This window comes from Lampris incognitus, chromosome 4 (assembly GCF_029633865.1).
Source record: "Lampris incognitus isolate fLamInc1 chromosome 4, fLamInc1.hap2, whole genome shotgun sequence".
Lineage (NCBI taxonomy): Eukaryota > Metazoa > Chordata > Actinopteri > Lampriformes > Lampridae > Lampris > Lampris incognitus.
This window is the reverse complement of record NC_079214.1, coordinates 30,611,674-30,633,956: the sequence shown is the minus strand read 5'-3', so window position 1 is coordinate 30,633,956 and position 22,283 is coordinate 30,611,674. Positions and strand designations below refer to the sequence as shown.

Genomic DNA, 22,283 nt, shown 5'->3' with positions numbered 1-22,283 from the left:
CATCTCAAATGGAGAGAGGAAAAAAAAATGTCTGTATAAATTGAAAGCTGGAATCAATACAGGGACAGTAACCTAAAGAACAGCCTTTGTACTGGTATAACTGGTATTAACAAGTATATTTAAAAGTGAGAAAAGTGGTTTGGGGCTTCCGGGTAGCGTAGCGGTCTATTCTGTTGCCTACCAACATGGGGATCCCGGTCCGAATCCCCATGTTACCTCCGGCTCAGTTGGGCGTCCCTACAGACACACTTGGCCGTGTCTGAGGGTGGGAAGCCGGATGTGAGTATGTTTCCTAGTCACTGCACTAGTGCCTCCTTTGGTCGGTCGGGGCGCCTGTTCACGGGGGGGATGACTGGGGGGAATAGCGTGATCCTCCCATGTGCAGTGTCCCCCTGGCAAAACTCCTCACTGTCAGGTGAAAAGAAGCAGCTGGCGACGCCACATGTGTCGGAGGAGGCATGTGGTAGACTGCAGCCCTCCCTGGATCGACAGAGGGGGTGGAGCAGTGACCGGGACAGCTCGGAAACCTGGGGTGATTGGCCAAGTACAATTTGGGTGAAAAAGGGGAATTAAAAAAAAGAAAAGAAAAGTATTCCGTCTCATTTGTGACCTAATGATGACTCACAAAAACAAAATTATTTTCCCAAAATTTTCTTTTACTGTTATTAAGTAAAACGTGATAAAAACTTTCCTGTGAGTTCACAACCCCTCTCTTTTTTTCTCCCCTCTCTCCCACCCTCTAGCACCAAAAGGGTTGTCTGCACTTAGATTACAGCCAGTGAATGAGACTGCCATGCAGATGCACTGGGACCCCCCAGCCCAACTGAATGGACCGCCACCTCTCTACCAGGTCTGTGTGAGAGAGTAAAAAGGCATGTTACAAATCTGTCTGTGCATTTCTCATCTTTCTGTAACTTAGTGTGTTTATCTATCAGCAACAAAAGTACACATTACCTTAACAAAGGTCTTAAAAGGAAAGTCCAGTATTTTTTTTTTTTACTTTTAATCTCAGACCTAATTTTTCTGTTATAATAAGTCAAGCTGAGTGATAGGGTAACATAATTCACTTTTGAGCAAGCTTGCATCAGACTACTGCCACTTCCCAAACTGCAGAGTAATTCTTCGGGGCAAATGTGCTGGCCAAATAATGTTTACTAAAAGCTTCTTTTAACATGGCCTTAACAAAAATAGGCACTTGTACAGCCATCGGATAGCTCTCTGATATGCCACTGTATTTCACAAACAAAGAAGTGTGGGAAATGTTATTGCAATACTTTGACAGTTTAATAGTATTGCAAATACATATATTTTGCACTTTGACTTAGAAATAATTAAATAGACCAAAAAATGCATACTTTCCTACTAATGCATGCATAGGCTGAACAGCAACAGTAAGAAGTGTGTGAACAAGTGCTATACTTACTGTAGCTTGATGTTGTGTTGAACTTGCGAACAAGGATTTTAGTTAGCTAGGCCGTTAAAATGCCTTTTGCATTTCTTGACGTTTGTTCACACACAAGAAGATGATCATAACATTCTTCGGCACAAAAAGGGTACAAGGGAAAGACCTATTTTAATTATTTTGTTTTTGTGATCAGAGAGCTCTCTCCTACATCAGAAATTTCCTTGATGACAATGAACTCTACTAGTAGTACTTTTGGCTGCTCCCATTAGGGGTTGCCACAGCAGATCATCCGTTTCCATTTCTTCCTGTCCTCTGCATCTTCTTTGTCACACCAGCCACCTGCATGTCCTCCCTCACCACATCCATAAACCTCCTCTTTGGCCTTCCTCTTTTCCTCTTCCCTGGCAGCTCCATATCCTTCTCCCAATATGCCCAGCATCTCTCCTCCACTCATGTCCAAACCATTTCAATCTTGCCTCTCTTGCTTTGTCTCCAAACCGTCCAACCTGAGCTGTCCCTCTAATATAATCGTTCCTAATCCTGTCCTTCTTTGTCACTCCCAATGAACATCTTAGCATCTTCAACTCTGCCACCTCCAGCACCGCCTCCTGTCTTTTCGTCAGTGCCACTGTCTCCAAACCATATAACATAGCTGGTCTCACAACCATCTTGTAAACCTTCTCTTTAACTCTTGCTGGTACCCTTCTGTCACAAATCACCCCTGACACTTTTCTCCATCCACTCCATCCTGCCTGCACTCTCTTCTTCACTTCTCTTCTGCACTCCCCGTTACTTTGGACAATTGACTCCAAGTATTTAAACTCATACGTCTTCATTGTCTCTCCTCCTTGCATCCTCACCATTCCACTGTCCTCCCTCTCATTCATGCATAGGTATTCCGTCTTGCTCCTACTGACTTTCATTCCTCTTCTCTCCAGTGCATACCTCCACCTCTCCAGGCTCTCCTCAACCTGCACCCTACTCTCGCTACAGACCACAATGTCATCCACAAACATCATAGTCCATTGAGACTCCTGCCTGATCTTGTTCGTCAACCTGTCCATCATCAGTGCAAACAAGAAAGGGCTCAGAGCCGATCCTTGATGTAATCCCACCTCCACCTTGAATCCATCTGTCATTCCAACCGCACACCTCACCACTGTCACACTTCCCTCATGCATATCCTGCACCACTCCTACATACTTCTCTTCAACTCCCGACTTTCTCATACAATACCACACCTCCTCTCTCGGCACCCTGTCATATGCTTTCTGTAAATCCACCAAAACACAATGTAACTCCTTCTGGCCTTCTCTATACTTCTCAATCAACATTCTCAAAGCAAACATCACATCTGTGGTGCTCTTTCGTGGCATGAAACCATACTGCTGCTCTCTAATCGTCACCTCTCCTCTTAACCTAGCTTTTGTTACTCTTTCCCATATCTTCATGCTGTGGTTGATCAACTTTATACCTCTGTAGTTGCTATAGTTCTGCACATCGCCCTTATTCTTGAAAATCAGAACCAGTATGCTTCTTCTCCATTCCTCAGGTATCCTCTCACTTTCCAAAATTGTGTTAAACAATCTAGTTAAAAACTCCACTGCCATCTCTCCTAAACTTCTCCATGTCTCCACAGGTATGTCATCAGGACCAACTGCCTTTCCACTCTTCATAGCTGCCCTCACTTCCTCCTTGCTAATCCACCGCACTTCCTGATTCACTATCCCCATATCATCCAAACTTCTCTCTCTCTCTCTCATGTTCTTCATTCATCAGCCCCTGAAAGTACTCCTTCTACCTTCTCAGCACACTTCTCGCTTGTCAGCACATTTCCATCTCTATCCTTGATTGCCTTAACCTGTTGCACATCCTTCTCAGCTCGGTCTCTCTGTCTAGCCAATCGGTACAAGTGATGACAATGAAATGAGGACAATTTTTTTGTTGGGCTTTTCATGTCGTTTTCATTCAGTTTTTCTAAATAGATTTTTAGCATAATTGTTGCTAATATGTCATTTATTATTTCAGGTGGAGCGGACTGATGTATCTCTTTCGGACTCCAGAGACCCTGTGGTCAGGGGAACCAGGTTCCCAGGGAGCAGTTATTATCTATTTCCAAGTCACACCCTTCCTGTCAACACTGACTTCACAGGTGAGTTTATAAGTTTGTGTTTTTATGCCTATTTCTGTAGCAGTGTAGCTTGTCCAGTTCTCTTTCATAGCATTCGTTTTGTGTCTCACATTGGAAGACACCAATGGCGTGAGTTCATCAGAGGCTCCTATTGCCCTCTGCCAGCCAGGAATGGCTGGAACTAAGGGCATCAGTGTCAGGGAGGGTGGAGACTCTCCCCCTAAACAAGGGCTTGATACTATACGACTAGTCACTAAAAAAAAACCTCGTCACTACAAGCAGGAACTAGCTAAGCTTTCCATAGACACGAGTGAAAACTCGGTCACTGGGTGCTTTGGTCTCGGTCTGCTCAGTTATTCAAGAGTTACTGTTCAGTCCTGGCTGTGCTCAGGTTGGTCTGGTCTTAGAGTCTTGCTACTGCTCTATCACCAGTAGCTGATGCTTTGATCCTCTGATATTGTTTCCAATTCCTTTCTGAGTTTCGCTCATGTATTGACTCATGTGCCTTTTCAGCATAGCTGCAATGATGCCTGACAGGATCTTCCACATTGTGGAGAGGCAGGTTATCGGCCAGTAGTTTGAAGGTGTTGTACCTTTGTGGGATCCTTCATGATCAGCATTGTTCTCTCCTGTGTTAGCCAGTCAGGGTGAGACCCTGATGTTAGCAGCTGGTTCATCTGTGTTGCCAGGTGTTCATGGAGTGCTGTTAGCTTCTTCAACCAGTAGGTGTGAATCATGTCTGGGCCTAGTGCAGTCCAGCTCTTCTTCATGATTGAGACTCGTTGTTGGATGTCGGCTACTGTGATGGTAACTGGTTCTTGTTCTGGAATATTGCTGTGGTCTGCTCTTAGGTCCACCAGCCATTGGGCATTGGTGTTATGTGATGCTTCCTTTTCCCCATATATCCTTCCAGTACCGCTTGGTCTCTGCTCTGGGTGGGTCTGAGGTTTTTCCCCTGTTAATCTGCAGCTGGGTAGACTTTGGATGGTTCTTTGAGGAAGGGTTAGGGCTAGTGTATCTCTTCAGCCTGGCAACCAGAGCTGTGAACCTTTATTTGGCAGTTTCCAGAGCCTCACTTATGAAAATCTTGCTGTACTTTTTCAACCAGGGCCTGTCTTTCATCACACCTTGCTGCACCTCTGTAACATCTCTCCGTGCTGCTTTGATCTTGGCTTCCAGCCTTCTCCTCCATGGAGGGTACTGTTGATGACCTGTGTTCTTAATCCTGTACCCAAGCATCTCTAGGATTATGGTTGCAGTGGCATATACAGGCTTTGTGATAGTACTTTGTCGCCGAGTCATGGAAGCCAAGCCCGGGGGTTGACTGTCTTTAGTCTGGCCATGATTCTCAATTGCACCTCAGTAGCTTTAGCCGCCATGGCTGGTAGGATTGTCTCAGCTGGTTCGAGTCTGTCCTCATGTATCTTCTGGCTACTGGGTGGCCATTCAGGGTGCTGAATTGTATAGTCATCCTGTTGGAGTCTCTCCATCTCAAGATGTGACAGTAGCTTCTGTCTATTGATGTTTGAGCATTGAGCCACTAGCTGCTTCTGAGTCAATGTGGAAGTAGGTCTCCTACTGGTTCACAGTCCCCATATACGCTTCATATAGCCCCTTTCCTGAGGTCTGTTTTTATAGTAGCATTCCATTAGTTCCAGGTGCTCGGCCCTTGTTCATGAATATCTTGTTCCAGTAGCCCATTTCTCACCAGGTAGTCCTGGTTCCCCAACACCTTACACAGCCCTTGTTAACCCGGGCGACGTCTGAGCCAGTATGATTCTATTTATGTTACTCTCACTCATGTCTGAGGTAGTTGGATTGTTTAGCATTAGGAGTCTAAGCCACGGACTCTTTTTTTAAAAAAAATTTTGTAAAGATTTATTTATTGACAATACACCTAACAAATACATTGTCATTTTTGTTTTAATTACAAAATACAACAACAGAAAACAGAGAGAGAAGAAATACAGGGAAAAGGGAAAGAACAAAACAAAATAAAATAAACACACCCTCCCACCCACCCCATCCCAAGAATGGTACAATGCTCAACATCATTCACAACATCAAGTCCTTTAAAGGCATGTTAACGAAGAAAAAAAATACAACAGTTCTAATAAATGAGTCAACTAAGTGGGTTTATTGAAGGGAGAGTGTCCTAGAAGGAGCCCCAAATTTGCAGGTTTTCACCGGACATTGAACAGAATTTTCTCTGGAGTGCAATATGATGAAAGTTCATTCAACCAGTGCTTTTGTGATGGTGAGTTTTCTGATTTCCAATTTGTAAGGATAATTTTTTTTCCCCACGTGCTGGCAAGCAATATGAAATACTTCTTATGGTGAGTTACTGTTAGCATGTCAACGTCACCCAATAACCAAATCCTGGGATCATATGGTATTTCGTACACTGTGATATCTGAAACAGTGGTTATAATGGACTTCCAAAACTCTTCCAGGTAAGGGCAACTCCAGAGTATATGGAGCAGATTGCCTTCAGTTATCTTACACCTCTGGCACATGGTGGATATATTCCCATCAATCCTGTGTAGCCTGTGTGGGTTGAGATATGTTCTGTGAAAAATATTAAATTGCATTTGCCTATGTTTTTTAGAGACTAGAACTGTCAGATCTTCCCAAAATATTTTGCCAATCAAAGTCACTGTAGTTATCCAACGGAGTTGAATCAAGTGCAACTGGACTTATATCCGTGAAAACGTTTTGCCTCTCATCCAAGAGGCTTCCTCAGTTCATGCCTTTCTGACTAGACCAAGCTAGTCTGACTGGCTGGTGATGAGACTCAGATATTTAGCCTCTAGGAGTCATTGTCAGAGCTATTGATATGCGTGGCTCTTTGTGTCCCAATGTTTAACAACGCCCGTCGCTAACAGAGCCATAGATATCAGTGGCTCTTTTGCGTATCGATGTTATGGCCGCGCCCGTCGTTATCGGAGCTATTGATATGCGTGGCTCTCCTGTGCACATTTGGAAGGTAATTGTTGAAATGTAGACAGTATATTGCCACTATATAAGTCTCCAACAGTTTTGATCCCATTATTGACCCATTTCTTCAATGTTCCATCTGCTATAAGATTTTGAATGTTGAGGCTATCCCATAAAGGGGTCTTTCTTAGTAATGATATATCTATTCCCAAAATTGTGTGGGACTCCTGCCATTCCCCAAAGGTGTTCAGAATTATGGGGTTCTTTGTGATTGACGAGAGGCTTTTCTTTGTGCACAAGAAAGGACTTATTTTCAAAGGAGTAGTAATCAGCTCATATTGTTCTATAGATAGCCATCTAACCTCATTACCCTCAGCATGCAACCAAATCCATATTGGCCAGTACTGGGATGCCAGATAGTAGCATCTGAAGTTGGGAAGCTTTAAACCACCTTTAGTATAAGGGGCCTGGAGAGTAGAGAGTTTTACTCTAGGGATTTTATTTTGCCACAGAAATGAGGTGATAGCTTTATGTTCATTGAAAAAGCTCTAGGGGACTCTCAGAGGGATACAAATGAAAAGGTAGGTAAGCTTTGGTAATACATTCATTTTATTTACGTTCACTCTACCAATTAGGGACAGTCCAGCCAGCACATTGGGATAAGAGAAAGGAACTCTGATTTCAAATCCACCTGCTCCATTGTAGGTTGATGCCTGTTTAGGCAAAGGCTAGGGGAAGGTAACTTTGAATTCAAATCTCCGGGCAGTCTACCCAACTGTCAGTACCCGGAAAGGGTCAACCAAGAGTAGACCATTCCCCGGGCGCTGCACGGCGGCTGCCCACTGGATGGGTTAAATGCAGAGTGTGAATTTCATTGTATGTATGTACAAATGACAAAATAAAGTGTATTCTATTCTATTCTGTTCTGTTCTATTCTGTTCTAGAGACAGTGGTAAGTTGGTCCATCTCTGAGTGTCTGTCTTAATTTTCTCCAAGAGATTCAAATAGTGGTCTTTGGGCACTTTATCATGGTGTTTTCTGATGTTTATGCCCAAGTATTTAAAACCATAAGGACATAACTTCAATGGTTCAATGAGTGTTCTAATGTTCAAGTCCTGTGTGTTTAAGGGCAGAACCTCACTCTTATATAAGTTTATGTTGTATCCTGAGGATGCACTATATTCTTGTAGACAATGAAAAAGTGGAGGGACCGAATCAGCTGGGTCAGTTATGTATGTTAAAACATCGTCTGCGTAGAGAGATATTTTGTGCTCAGAAGTACCAAATTTGATACCAGAGATGGCTGTATTGGCTCGGATGGCAATAGCGAGCGGTTTGATGGCGATCGAAAATAACAGTGGCGAGATGCAACAGCCCTGTCGGACCCCTCTAGAAAGCGAGAAAGCATCTGACAGGACCCCATTAGCTATTGAGCCGTAAGGGCATTAAAAAGCGTGTTGGTATATTGAATGAATCTGTCCCCGAAATTCATGGCTTCTAGTGTTTGAAATATAAAGCTAGGCTCGATCCTGTCAAACGCCTTCTCAGCATCCATTGATATTATCAGCATTTGTTCCCTTTTCCTCTGTGCATAGTCCAAGATATGAAATAACCAGCGGACATTGTCTGACCCTTGTTTGTTCTTAATAAATCCTGTTTGATCAGGATGAATTATCTTCGGCATAATGTCTTCTAATCTGGTAGCTATTAACTTGGAAATAATCTTATAGTCGGCGTTCAACAGGCTTAGAGGCCTGTAGAAGTCACACCTCTGTCGGTCCTTCTCAGGTTTTGGTAGCAGTGTTGTCATTGCTAATTCTAGAGTGCATGGTAAAGTTTGATTGTCCAAAGCTTCTTTAATCATACTTGTTAGAGGGGACAACATGTTTTAAAATATCCGATTGGGAAGCCATCTGGCCCCAAGGCCTTATTATTCTGCAGTGACTTCATGGCCAGGAGAACCTCCCCCTCAGTTATTTCAGCATCCAGCTGGTCTTTATCTTCTGCATTAATCTGAGGAAGAGGTGAACCTTCCAGAAATCGCCCCGCTGCAATATTAGTGGCGTTGTGATCCGATCTATACAGTGTTTCATAAAACTTTTTGAATTCCATGTTAATTTCCAATGGGCTAATCGGGGATCTGCCCTCATCAGTAGTTATTGAGTGGATAATTTTATCTGTTTCTTCCCTCGTAACCTGCCATGCTAGAGGCTTGCCAGTTTTGTTTCCATACTCGTAATAGTGGTAGTTGATCCTAGCTAAAGCTGCTTCGGCTTTGTTAGTGCATAAATTATTGTACTGTATCCGCTTCATGGTTATAAAGTTTAAAATAGCCACTCATTTAGTTTCAGAGTACTGTTGCTCAAGTATTCTAATTTCTTCATCTAATTTTGACAAGGCTTTTCTCTTTTCTTTTAATTTATGTCCACTGTAGGATAAGGTACATCCCCTCATAAATGCCTTGAGAGCCTCCCAGATATTTGCATGAAAAGCTGAATTCAGATTGGCCTCAAGGAACAAGTCAATTTGGGAGTTCATAAATACAATGAATTCTGGGTCTTTCAGCATAATTGTTTTGAATCTCCATTTCTGAGGGGATGGTTGTACAGGCTCCATTACCCAGGTCATCTTCAATGGATTATGATCAGATAGTGCAACAGACAGATAAGAGCAATCCTTTACCCTAGTGAGTATATTTTGGGGGGCTAAAAACATATCTATTCTAGAGTATGAATTATGGACCTGATTACGCCAAATATCATTAGTTCTTTTATGCCGTGATTCAATATTGAAGCTGCCATAGATGATCTAAGTGCCTTGGGCAGTGAGCGGTCAATAGCTGGGTTAAGGACCAGATTAAAGTCTCCACCAATAAGGCAGGGACCCTCAATCGCCGCTAGTCTTTGAAGTAGGTCATTAAAGAAGGCTGGGCTGTCATAGTTGGGACCGTATATATTTACCAGTGTCACCCTATTCATATTCAAAACACAATCAATAAGCAGGAATCTACCATTCTTATCTTTTTCAACTTAGTTCAATTTAAACATTATGTTTTTGTTTATAAGTACAGCAACCCCTCTCGCGTTAGAGATAAAAGAGGAAAGGAAGAAAAAAAACATGTCCGATCCAGTCCCTCTCAAGTTTGAAATGTTGCATATCAGTAAGGTGTGATTCTTGAATGAATGCAATACTTGTAGATAGCGTCTTTAAATAAGTAATACTTTTCTTCTTCTTAATCTGAGAGTTGATTCCCTTTATGTTCCAGGAGATGCAATTTAGTTGACTAGTCATGTAAGTATGTAAAAAGTATTAACCATTTAATATTGTACCACATAAATGTTGCCGTTTCTGAGAACAATGGAGAACATACTATAAAGTAACCATTCCAATCCCCAAAATAGACCCACCCAAACCCCTAAAACAAAAACAAAAAACAAAGACAGAAACATTAGGTAGGCTACTCTTGTTACGTATAGGGTAGCCTCTACAGTTGCTGTAAATCTTAAACTTTTCAACCTCAAACTCTGATGAAAGGATGACCCAGTGTTCCCAGTGTGTGAGTCTATCTAGCCACCCCTGCAGGCTAGAAGCATCAACGTCAGTGGCATTATCAGAATGGACCATGGGCTTAATAAGTAAAAAATTGACTACCCACAATTGTTTTAAAGCCAGGTCCACCTCATCAGTGGTCATGCTTGGAAGTTAAGAAACCAATTAGGATAATTAAGCAATCAAAGCACAATCAAAATGTAAAGGAAAACAATCTAGAATCAACAGAGCCACTTCTGAGATAACAACAATAAGCAGCCTAACGGGAAAACAATCCTTGTTTGTTAAATGTAGGCTGAGTTGCAGCACTAGTTGCCATACTTTGTTTTCCACCGCCATCAAGTGGCCCAAACAATAATCTAGATAGGGTAAAGTCGATGAATCCTAATGAACTCACCCATTTTCACAGGATAATATTACCGTCCCATGACAGCTGCTGGGCAATCTGTTAAGGAATAAAAGTGAATGTAGTCTTCCAGCTTGCTCAAAAACTCCATGATGTCAGCAGGTGTAGTGAACCACATGACGGTTCCCTCAAATGATATTCGGAGCTTGGCTGGGTGGTGCAAGCTGTGCTCAATGCCCTTCTCCCGCAGCATCTTTTTCACCGTTTTGAATGTGTCTTTTGGTTGCGTCTCGGCACTGCAGTCGGCATAGATGTAAATTCTTCTGTTTTCAGAGAAAATCTCCTTCATTCCCTGGCCAGCCGAAGCACCTTTTCTTTGTCTTTAAAGTTAAGGAATTTAGCTATCAGAGGCCTGGTCCTGTCTGAGGCTTTGCCGAGATGATGACATCTCTCAACGACGATGGGAGAATCAAATACGATAGGTTTGAGGATTTTTGAGATAATCCATTCAAGGAAAGCAGTCGCATCCCAGCCCTCCGACTTTTCAGGTATGGTGAAGATTCGTATAGTATTTCTCTTTCTCCTATCCTTGAGATAGACCAGTTTGTCTTTGATGTACCGTAACTCCTTCTCCATCTTGCCCAGACGTTTGAGTGCGTCACTCATGTTCCGTCCTTCCATTGCCTCGACCTGGTCAGAGCGAAGTTTCAATTTTTGTGAGTGGTCTGGATACTAGCAGTCTCATAGCGTCTATCTGCTTTGACAAGTCATCTTTGCTTTCACATATCACTGACATCACAACTTCGAGTGAAAGAGATCCTTTCTTGTCGGTTGCCATTTTCGAAGGATCTTGCAGTTTTGTTGTGTTAATATTTTTCAACGAGGTAGTCGTTTTCCTTCTGAGATTGTACCATGTCATGAAACAACGAGTAGATTTAGTTGGTTTCTAGCTTGGGTTCAAGATTTGATATAGATAATTGGAATATAAAAGCAACTGTTGGGCTAACCCAGCAGAGCTCACATTTGCATGACCTACTTCGATGAGTGCTAAACCCTAAGCCACAGACTTATCCCACCCGGCGAGATTTCTTACCTACTGAGCTATCCGTGTGTGTGTGTGTGTGTGTGTGTGTGTGTGTGTGTGTGTGTGTGTGTGTGTGTGTGTGTGTGTGTGTGTGTGTGTGTGTGTGCGTGCGCGCGCGCGCACCCACACACACACACACATACTGATGAGCCAACACATGACTATCTACCTAATATATTGTTGGTCCTCCGTGTGCTGTAAAAACAGTGCCGACCTGCCGAGGCATGGGCTCTACAAGACCCCTGAAGATGTCCTGTGGTGTCTGGCACCAAAACATTAGCAGCAGATCCTTCAAGTCTTTTTAGCTGTGAGGTGGTGCTGCCGTGGATTGGATTTGTTGGTCCAGCACATCCTACAGATGATCCGATTGAAATTTGGGGAATTTGGAGGCCAGGGCAACACCTCATCATGTTCCTCAAACCACTCTTGAGTAATGTGTGCAGTGTGGCAGGGCACATTATCCTGCTGAAAGATGCCACTGCCATCAGGGAATATCATTGCCATGAAGGGGTGTACCTGGTCTGCAACGATGTTTACGTAGGTGGCACATGTCAAATTGATATCCACATGAATGGCTGGACCCAGGGTTTCCCAGCAGAATATTGCCCGGAACATCACACTCCCTCCACCAGCCACGAGCTTGTCGTCTTCTCCCAGTGCATCCTGGTGGCATCACTTCCTTGGGTAAATGGTGTACATGTACATGGCCATCCATGTGATCTAAAAGACAACTGGTCTCATCGGACCAGGTGACATTCTTCCACTGCTTCAAGGTTCAGTTCTGACGCTAGTGTGCCCATTGTAGGTGCTTTCGATGGTGGACAGGAGTCATCATGAGCACTCTGACTGGTCTGCGGCTATGCAGCAGGGTGCGATGCACTGTGTGTTGTGACACATTCCTCCTGTAACCATCAAAATTTTCTGTGACTTGTGCCATAGTAGTTCTTCTGTCAGTTTGGACCAGACGGGATAGCAGTGGTGAGCGGTCATAATAAGCTATAAATGCGGTGCATGCCCAAAGCATATGAAAATGACGAGAGAATTTACATACAATATAATAATGAATTGAAAATCTATTTTTAATAAGTAACATGAGCATTATTTATTTACATTAAAACGTGTAATTTAAATGTTTGTTTCTCAATTTCTTCGATTGTTTTCTTTTCAATCGACAACTGTGGTCTGGTTTTCTGTCCCGCATTACCACAGTTTTCCACATCTATCTTGCTTGCGGTAAAGCTACCAAGCATTCAGCTTACTTTGCGCATGTGCTCTGTGATTCCCAGTTGTATTTGTGGTATATGAAAGTATCTTGTAAGCGTGGGAGTTTGTTGGGCAGAAAAGCTGGCTGTGAACCAGCTTATCCGGAAACACATGCGCAACACTGCCATCTAGCGAGCTAGTTACTGTAAATTGGCACTTGCCTGTATTGCTCAGCTCACCGCCATACGTTTTCTCTGAGGACTTTTGAAGAGAAAAATATATTATTGCAGGAGGATGTCCAACTCCTGAACTTGGCATCACAAAATCAACAAAGAATTTCGTCCATCACTTTCATGCTACCACATACGGAAAACATACATGGTTAGTGGGCTGCCCAAAGGTTAGCAAACTATTCTGTTGGCCATGTCTCCTTTTTTCTACAGAACGCACAATCTGGACCACGGCAGGTTATGGCGATTTAAACAGTCTCCATACAGCAATGGCAAAACACGAGCGTGCACCTGCACACATACATTGTCTAGTAAAACTTCAGACATTTGGCAACGCATGAATCGATCATCAGTTGAATGAGGGCGTGCGAATAGCCACAGAGCAACATAACGAGCACGTTAAAAAACAGGGACGTGTTAAAGAGACTCGTGGACGTCGTTGTGCACCTTGGAACCCAGGAGCAGGCATTCCGGGGACACTCAATTATATGTTTAATTATACTGAGCTTGTCAACCTACTCCGGAAATATGATGAGAGGCTAGCCCATTGTTTGGAAATGTACGGTGTCTTTTCTGGCATGTCAAGCCACATCAAAATGTTCTGATCGAAACTGTGGGGAATGTGCTGCTGAATGAAATAAAATCTGAAATCAAAGACGTAAGCTTTGTAGCGATACTAATTGATGAAACCACCAATGTGTCCAACTTCGCTCAGCTTTCTACAGTCTGGAGGTACGTTACCAAAGAGGGTGTGTGTGTGTGTGTGTGTGTGTGTGTGTGTGTGTGTGTGAGTGAGTGAGTGAGTGAGTGAGTGAGGGGTGCAAGCATGTCATTTGCAGTGGTGGGAGGGGGTTGTAGTGGGCGGGCGGTCATTCGTGCATGCCCGGGGTGGGGGTGGGGATGAGGTAGCATACCCAGCTTCAAAGGTCACCGCTCGCCGCTGCGGGATAGTCTTCAGTGCCCTCATACATCGATGAGCCTTGGGTGCCCAACACCCTATCGCTGGTTTGTGGTTTGTCCCTCCTTGGACCACTGTCAATAGGCACTCACCACTGTTGACTGAAGCACCCCACAAGCCTTGCTGTTTCAGAGATGCTCTGAGCGAGTCGTCTCGCCACAACAGTTTGGCCCTTGTCAAAGTCACTCAGGTCTACTCATTTCGCCTGCATCCAACACGTTGACAACGAGAACTGATTGTTCACTTACCATCTAATCTACCCAGACCTTGACATGTGCCCTTGTTTGGCAATGATCAACGTTATTCAGTTCACCCGTGAGTGGTCATAATGTTTTAGCTCATCAGCGTATATATATTGTGGTGAGCTGTGGTTAGCTCTGGCTACTACATTCAAAGATGACATGAGAACCACCACTAGTGGGCACTTGGCTGACATCTGACCAATCACTGAACTTGACTTGACCCACCCAATACAGCAGCTAGGCCCTTGTCAATAAGAGGAAAATGAAACGCACCTATCCTAATGGTGCTGAAAAAACGTGAGGTGCAATTCATTGTAAACTACCAGTAGTTTCAGACACTTTTCATTTCCAATCAAAATATTTTATTGCCTTTGTTGTTAATTTGATTTGAGGAAATGTTTATGCTGTTCCATGTTAGCTGATACATAACACATAGTGTTATTCAATACAGACTAGTAGTTGCTGAGAAAGGTGAGGCTTCTCCTCATTACTTCCCCTCGTTCCAAAGCAAAAATGTCATTGTTTCAGTTTTTTGTTTTGTTTTTTTGGGGGGGGGGTTCTCCCTTTTTCTCCCCAATTGTACCCGGCCTTATTTTCTGAGCCGCCCCAGCTGCTGCCCCACCCCCTCTGCCAATCCAGGGAGGGCTGCAGACTACCGCATGGCTCCTCCAATACATGTGGAGTCGCCAGCAACTTCTTTTTACCTGACAGTAAGGAGTTTCGCCCGAACAGGCGCCCCAACCGACCAGAGGAGGTGCTAGTGCAGCGACCAGGACACATACCCACATCCAGCTTCCCACCCACAAACACGGCCAATCGGTCTTTCGGACTTGGGCTGTTTCCAAGGGCAACGCGACACCGGGCGCCGTCTTCCAAGGATCAGAGGCATTGTTTACGAATTAGCTAGCACTTTAGCCACTGACTTAGCCATATATTAGCGTATATTTGCCTTTACCCTTACCTCACTGAGATGTTTAAAGAATGTGATCCATTTGCGTCTCACTGCTGCAACCCAGGCCATCCTGCACCTCTTTGTTAAGTCCTCTATGTTCTTTCTTTTGTTTCTCTTCCAAGAAGGGAAAGAAAAAAAGTGTAAACCATTCTCAAGTTTAATATCGGAGCAATCCTGGAATTTGCTGTGGCAATTCTTCACACAACAGGCACGCCCAACCATCTCGCCTGTGTGCAATATCTAATCTAGTATATAGCTATATATCCAATCTAACCTAAAAATTTACCTTGTGGCGGACACTAGGGGCTATGCCTCTCACCCAGCAGGACTGTGAGCTGGGGGCGTGGTTTACGTTCCGGGCTTGCTGGTGCAAGGTTGTTCCTGCTGCAGTTTGGTTTTGGAGCTGAGGAATAAATAGCAAACTCGCCTTCGTCTCCTGTGTTTTTTCCTCATCCTGCCACATTGGTGACCCCGAATTGAACATGTTTGGAGCAGAAGATGAGTGTGAATCCACTTCGGCCACGCCGCCCCAACTCTCACAGCCGGCCGTTCTCGCCGTGGCTGTGAAACTCCCAGAGTTCTGGCAGAGCGACCCGGCTTCGTGTTTCCAGCATGTCGAGGCGCCGTTCCACCTGCGTGGAATCTCCGCGGACGACTCCAGATATTATTTGGTCGTCGCTGCGCTGGACCAGCAGTCCACACGCCGGGCCATGCAGCTGTTGCGCGCCCCTCCGCAACACGATAAATACGTCGCCCTCAAACATCTTCTGCTCCGGAGGTACAGCCTGTCTGCCGCAGAGAGGGCAGATAGAATCCTTTCCCTATCCGGTTTGGGCGACGGGACGGCGGTGGATCTCATGGACAATATGCTGTCGCTGCTAGGCTCGGACGAAGGTGGGTTCCTTTTCCCGCACGTTTTCCTGCGCCAACTTCCGTCTCCTGTGCGCGCGGCTTTGGCTAACTCCCCGTGTCTGGCCGCTGGTGACTGCCGAGGTTTGGCTGAGGAGGCCGATCGGGTCCTGCTGGCTACCAGACGGTTCTCTGTGCGGAGTGTGGCATCTGAGCCTCTGAAGCATGCTTCGGAGGACGCGGACCCGCCAGTGGTGGCTGGAGTGGCCGTCCGGAGACGGCGCGGGAGCGGCCTCTGTTTCTTCCACCAGCGGTTCGGCGGCAAGGCGAGGCGCTGCGTCCCTCCGTGCACGTTTGAGGCGGCGGGAAACTCCAGGGCCAGCGCTCAGTAGCAGCTGTGGGCGTTGGCGGACGTGGTGAGCTGCTCTTCATTAAGGACACGATGTCAGGAGGACGGTTTCTGGTGGACTCCGGCTCGCAAAAGAGCCTACTCCCTCCTGCTAAGACAGACAGGTCGACCGAAGGCGGCGGCCCACAGTTAAGTGCAGCTAACGGTTCGTCCATTGCGACGTTTGGCACAAGGTTGGTGACTGTTTGCTTCCACGGGCGCCATTTTGAGTGGGACTTTGTAGTGGCCGCCATTACTGTTCCTATTATCGGCGCGGTTTTTATGTGCTAATGGTCTGCTGGTTGATGTTGCAAACCGCCGTTTAATTGATGCTGTGTCTTTCGCCAATGTTCCGTGCGAGACAGGGGGAGCCGGGCCGTTAACACACGGTAACTTTTTAGCATTAGGGGATGTTTTTCAGCGTTTTCTGGCGGATTTTCCATCGGTGACTACGCCCGCCTTTTCCACTGCGGTTACGAAACACGGGGTAGAACATTTCATTCCCACTCTGGGACCGCCTGTTTTTGCGCGCGCGCGGCGCCTCGACGCGGTAAAATTGGCTACAGCCAAGGAGGAGTTTGCCATCATGGAGCGTCTGGGTATAGTGAGGCGTTCCAACAGCCCGTGGGCCTCGCCGCTTCACATGGTGCCCAAGGCGGATGGGTCGTGGCGGCCTTGCGGCGACTTTCGCCGCCTGAACAACGTCACCGCCAATGACTGCTATCCCATCCCACACATACAGGACTTTTCCATACGCCTGGCAGGTACCACTATTTTCTCTAAGGTGGACCTGGTGCGCGGCTATCATCAGGTTCCCGTGCGCGCAGAGGACGTGCCCAAGACAGCAGTGATCACCCCATTTGGGCTTTTTGAGTTCATGCGCGTGCCTTTTGGCTTGAAGGGGGCTGCGCAAACCTTTCAGAGGCTGATGGACTCGGTGTTGCGTGACCTTGATTTCGTGTTCGTTTATCTCGACGACATATTAGTGGCCAGTCCGTCAGCTGAAGAGCACCTGGCGCACCTGAAACAGGTTTTCCGTCGTTTGGACGAACACGGCCTGATACTCAACCCGGCCAAGTATCAGTTTGGACTGCCGGTGATTGACTTCTTGGGTCACCGCATTTCGCCGCAAGGCGCGGCCCCGTTGCCTTCTAAGGTGCAAGCGGTGGCGGAATTTCCCCGCCCGGTCTCTGTTAAGGCGTTGCAGGAATTCTTGGGCATGGTGAATTTCTATAACCGTTTCCTCCCTCGCGCTGCCCACCTCCTCCAGCCACTTTACGAAGCCCTGCGGCTTAAGAAGGCTAACGACCCTGTCGACCGGACTCCCGAACGGGTCCAGGCCTTTGACGGAGCTAAGTGCGCCCTGGCTAACGCTGCCCTCCTCGCCCATCCCACACCCATGGCGTCCATAGCTTTAACAACCGATGCGTCTGACATAGCCGTGGGGGCTGTGGTTGAACAGCTTGTGGCGAATGCATGGCAGCCACTCGCATTTTTTAGCCGCAAACTGCGAGATAGCGAGCGCAAGTACAACGTTTTTGACCGGGAGTTGCTGGCACTGCACCTTGCAACCCGGCATTTCCGCTTCCTGCTGGAGGGTCGCCCATTCACGGCTTATGTGGATCATAAACCGCTGACTTTCGCCATGTCCAAGGTGACTGAGCCGTGGTCTGCGCGTCAGCAGCGCCACCTAGCGGCGCTCCATCAGATATCACCTCAGACAGGGGCCCCCAGTTCGTGTCAGAGCTCTGGTTGGCACTTGCGCGATCCTTGGGTGTGCAGGTACACCGCACTACCGCATACCACCCTCAGGCTAACGGCTTGTGTGAACGTTTTCACTGGTTGCTCAAGGCAGCGCTGCGCTCTCGGATGGTAACTGGGTGGATCGTTTACCTTGGGTTATGCTCGGGTTGCGTTCGGCTCCTAAGGAGGACCTCGACGCTTTCTCCCACTGAGCTGGTGCTCGGTCAGCCGCTCCGCGTCCCTGGGGAATTTTTGCCTGGGAGTTCCGCTCCTCGACCCCGTCCGGCCGTTTATCCTTTTTGTCCGACAGCACTCGAGTTCCAGGCCCCGTTCACCATTGTTTTCTGCAGTCGTTCGTGCCTGCGGAGCTCATGTCGGCTCGTTTTGTTTTTGTACTGCATGATGCTCACCGCTCGCCCCTCCAACCCCCATACGATGGCCCATTTCGGGTTCTTGAGACAGGTCCTAAGGGTCTTGTGCTGGATATGGGTGGGCGTAGGGAGCGTGTCACGCTTGATAGGCTTAAACCAGCGCACAGGGTGGCAGGCGAAGTTGTTTTTCCGGCCCAGGTTCCCCGTCAGGGTCGTCCTCCTTCCAGGACCCCGGCAGTGTCTTCACGGGTTCAGCGTTCTGCTTCTCAGCCGACTTTGGACAGTGTTTCACCTACTGTTTCGACTGAGGGACGGCGCAGCCGTTAGGGCAGGCTGCTTAAGCCTCCAGTGAGACACTAATTTTCTTTCCAGGAGTCCCTTCTGGGTATTCGGGGGGGGGGGGGGCTGTGTGGAGGACACTAGGGACTATGCCTCTCACCCAGCAGGACTGTGAGCTGGGGGTGTGGTTTACGTTCCCGGGCTTGCTGGTGCAGGGTTGATCCTGCTGTAGTTTGGTTTTGGAGCCAAGGAATAAACAGCAAACTCGCCTTCGTCTCCTGTGTTTTTTCCTCATCCTGCCACAACCTTAAAATAAAATCTATATATCTACCTAACCTAAAATCTTACCAGAGAAAATCTGTGATCTTAACGTTAATTTGAAAAAATATTTGACGTATCCCCCCGTACTAATAGAGTTAGTAAGAAAAATCTGTGCTAACAGCAATGATTAACGTTACTTGGCGGCATGTGACATCACACCCAAATGACCGATTGTGTCTGTAGGGATGCCCAACCAAGCCGGAGGTAACATGCGGATTCGAACCGGCGATCCCCATGTTGGTAGGCAACGGAATAGACCACTACACTACCTGGATGCCCCATTGTTTCAGTTTTTAAGTAAGGGAATTGTTTGGATGAATTATATGTTGAGCTATCCATGATGCTGAAAGTGTACATAATGCATTTAAGTTTAAGTCCAAAAATGTAGTGTTATTGATGCAAACCAGCTTGAATCATTGCTTTTTTTCTCTTTTATTTATTTATGTTTGTTTGTTTGTTTGTTTGTTTGTTTGTTTTGTGGGGTAGAGCACCACATTAGCTCTCGAAATGGGCCCCAGATGTTTAAGGCCACCTACGCTCCTCTTAATTTTAGAAGGGAACAATGTTACCTTTCTTGCGGTAATTCTCTGCTGCATATGGAATGTAAGAAATAAAAAATGAATGAGTTCCATTACAAAAACTCTACCCACAAAATTGTCGAGAAAAGACATACAGATTGAGAGTAACACCAATCTGAACACTGAAATTTCAAGTTTTTAGATTGCTGCTATAATAGGAGAGCACAAACTCTCAACAAATCAATCAGATAATGGACTTCACAGAAAGTTAAATCAATTCATCTGGACACAACGTTTATTGTGAGAGAAACATTTCATCACTCATTTAAGTGACCTCTTCAGTCTCAACTGACTAGGTATCCCACCCTTATAAACAATACAGTGGCTGGGTGGGGATACCTGCAGCCAGTTGAGACTGAAGAGGTCACTTAAATGAATGATGAAATGTTTCTATCTCAATAAATGTTGTATCCAGATGAACAGATTCATCTTTCTGTGATTTCCATACTGGGATTATTGAGAATGCATAAATAGATAATGTACTGTTTACAAAGACAGATCACAAAAACGTACACTTATGCATACAATTTGTTATGTATTTTTAAATTGAAAGTAGTAGTTTTCAAGTAATAAAAAGCAATATGTTGATTGTTTGAGCTGTTTTGCATTATGTGTCTGTATGTGTATATTTGGGGGTCTATAGTAGAGCTGAAATAATTTTTTGATTTACTTGAATACATCAGTTAAAAAAAGTCATCAAATCGAATTTTCATCTTTGAGTATGCTACACTACGGCAGTTAGTCAGAGCAAGCAGAAAAGAAAAATTTGACAGGGGCCAAGCAACAAACATCAGAAAATCTCTTAAGTTTGACAGCATTTTCATCCATCCATCCATTATCCAAACGGCTTATCCCGCTCTCAGGGTCATGGGGATGCTGGAGCCTATCCCAGCAGTCATTGGGCGGCAGGCGGGGAGACACCCTGGACAGGCCACCAGACTATCACATAGGGCCGACATGCGCGCGCGCGCGCACACACACACACACACACACACACACACGTACACACATTCATACCTAGGGACAATTTAGTACAGCCGATTCACCTGACCTACATGTCTTTGGACTGTGGGAAGAAACAGGAGCACCCAGAGGAAACCCACGCAGACACGGGGAGAACATGCAAACTCCACACAGGACGACCCGGGACAACCACCAAAGTTGGACTACCCTGAGGCTCGAACCCAGGACCTTCTTGCTGTGAGGCGACCACGCTAACCACTGCACCACCGTGCCGCCCACAACATTTTCAAAACAAACAAAAAGAAAACATAGTTGTCTGTGTATACTGTATAACTGAACTATCCTGCCATAATAACACATCTTCCATGATCCAGTATTTGAAATATAATTATACAGGTTTTACTCAAGATGTACTTCACTTAAGCCATGGCTTACTGTTAACTAAATTGCTGATTGTGCAGCAATATTAGGAATTACACACAAAGCCAAAGGCTACATGTTGTGTTGGTGTCTCTCAAATATAAGATATTGTAGCTTACGCTATTTATTTGTTTAACAAATTGGATGCTCAAAATTCAGATCCCAATCATGCATCATTTACCGTGATTTAGCCGTGCGTGTTTTATGTAACATGTCACTCTGAAAGTAGGATGCAAAATGGCTAACGCATTTTTCGCCACCATTTAAATTCAATATTATCTTCAGTATCCAGACTAGACATGAGTTCAGTTGCTGTCTGTTTCATTTCTCTCAGGGGATGTAGCAGCTATATACGTTCTATGCTTGCATGTGTCTAGCGAAATGAAAGGAGGTTTAGAAGCGCACATTTTAGTGCGTGCATGTGAGCATGTTGTTCTTTAATCACTCCACATACTCCCTGTCTCACTGTCTTCCAATGACTTCCCCAGTCAATCTAAAGGACAATTATCTTTCTGTTTACTGGCATCATTAAGAGAGCTGAGCTCCACAGCCAAACATGTTCTGCTTCATCTGAGATCACCCAGTCTGATGCTCATGATTAATGACTCTTGACAGTAATCACTAGGATTTGAGCTTGCAAAGCTCAATAATGCTACTTTGGCTAACATAGTGTACTGCAGAAAACTTTTATCATCAATGTTGTCTTTATGTGGAAAATCATTTATATCCTCAGGGTTCAGCCCAAATTTTAAAAATGTATTGTAAAAAAAAAAGAAAAGAAAAAATTGCATTACCAGTCTTCCTTTAAAAAGAGACTTTTTACAGATACAAGATTTTGACAATAATCTTTTCAGTGTCTTATCAAATGGGTTTGACCATGCATAGCTCTGTTTTAGTTGTATTGTCATAATCCATAACCTGTACTTTAAAAATATAAGAAGGCAATTATTTGGAAGACAAATCTGCAGATTTTTAAAAAATAAGAGAAAATCAATGGCATTTAAGATTGTTACAATTAGTAGTAGAGCACCATATTAAAAAATAAATGACCATTATTTCATTAACTATTTTTCAGTTTATGCTGCATGTCATTATTGTACATTAAAATTAATTTCCTCATTAGAGTACTTTGTAATGCATTTACTGATATGCAGGATATGATATAAAAATCCCTTGTATCATACTCCAGATTGAACATTTTCACAGAAGTCAATTTTTTGCAACAAAGTTAGTGCTCTAATCTATGTCCTAACGCATTGTATAAAGCTGTTTTTTTTCTGTATAATTTTAAATGATGCGCAGTGCCCAACAACGTTATAATGAGGTCTTGGTAG

The 22,283-nt window shown here is 45.0% G+C and overlaps 1 protein-coding gene across 1 annotated transcript in view; it reads left to right on the top strand.

The window, feature by feature from the left end:
- The window catches only part of ush2a (Usher syndrome 2A (autosomal recessive, mild)), a 577,949-nt gene that overhangs the window by 260,162 nt on the left and 295,504 nt on the right, over nt 1–22,283 (top strand). Inside the window, 2 exon segments of the mRNA XM_056279331.1 lie at nt 744–850; nt 3,434–3,557. Of these exon segments, the coding sequence (XP_056135306.1) occupies nt 744–850; nt 3,434–3,557 (231 nt within the window).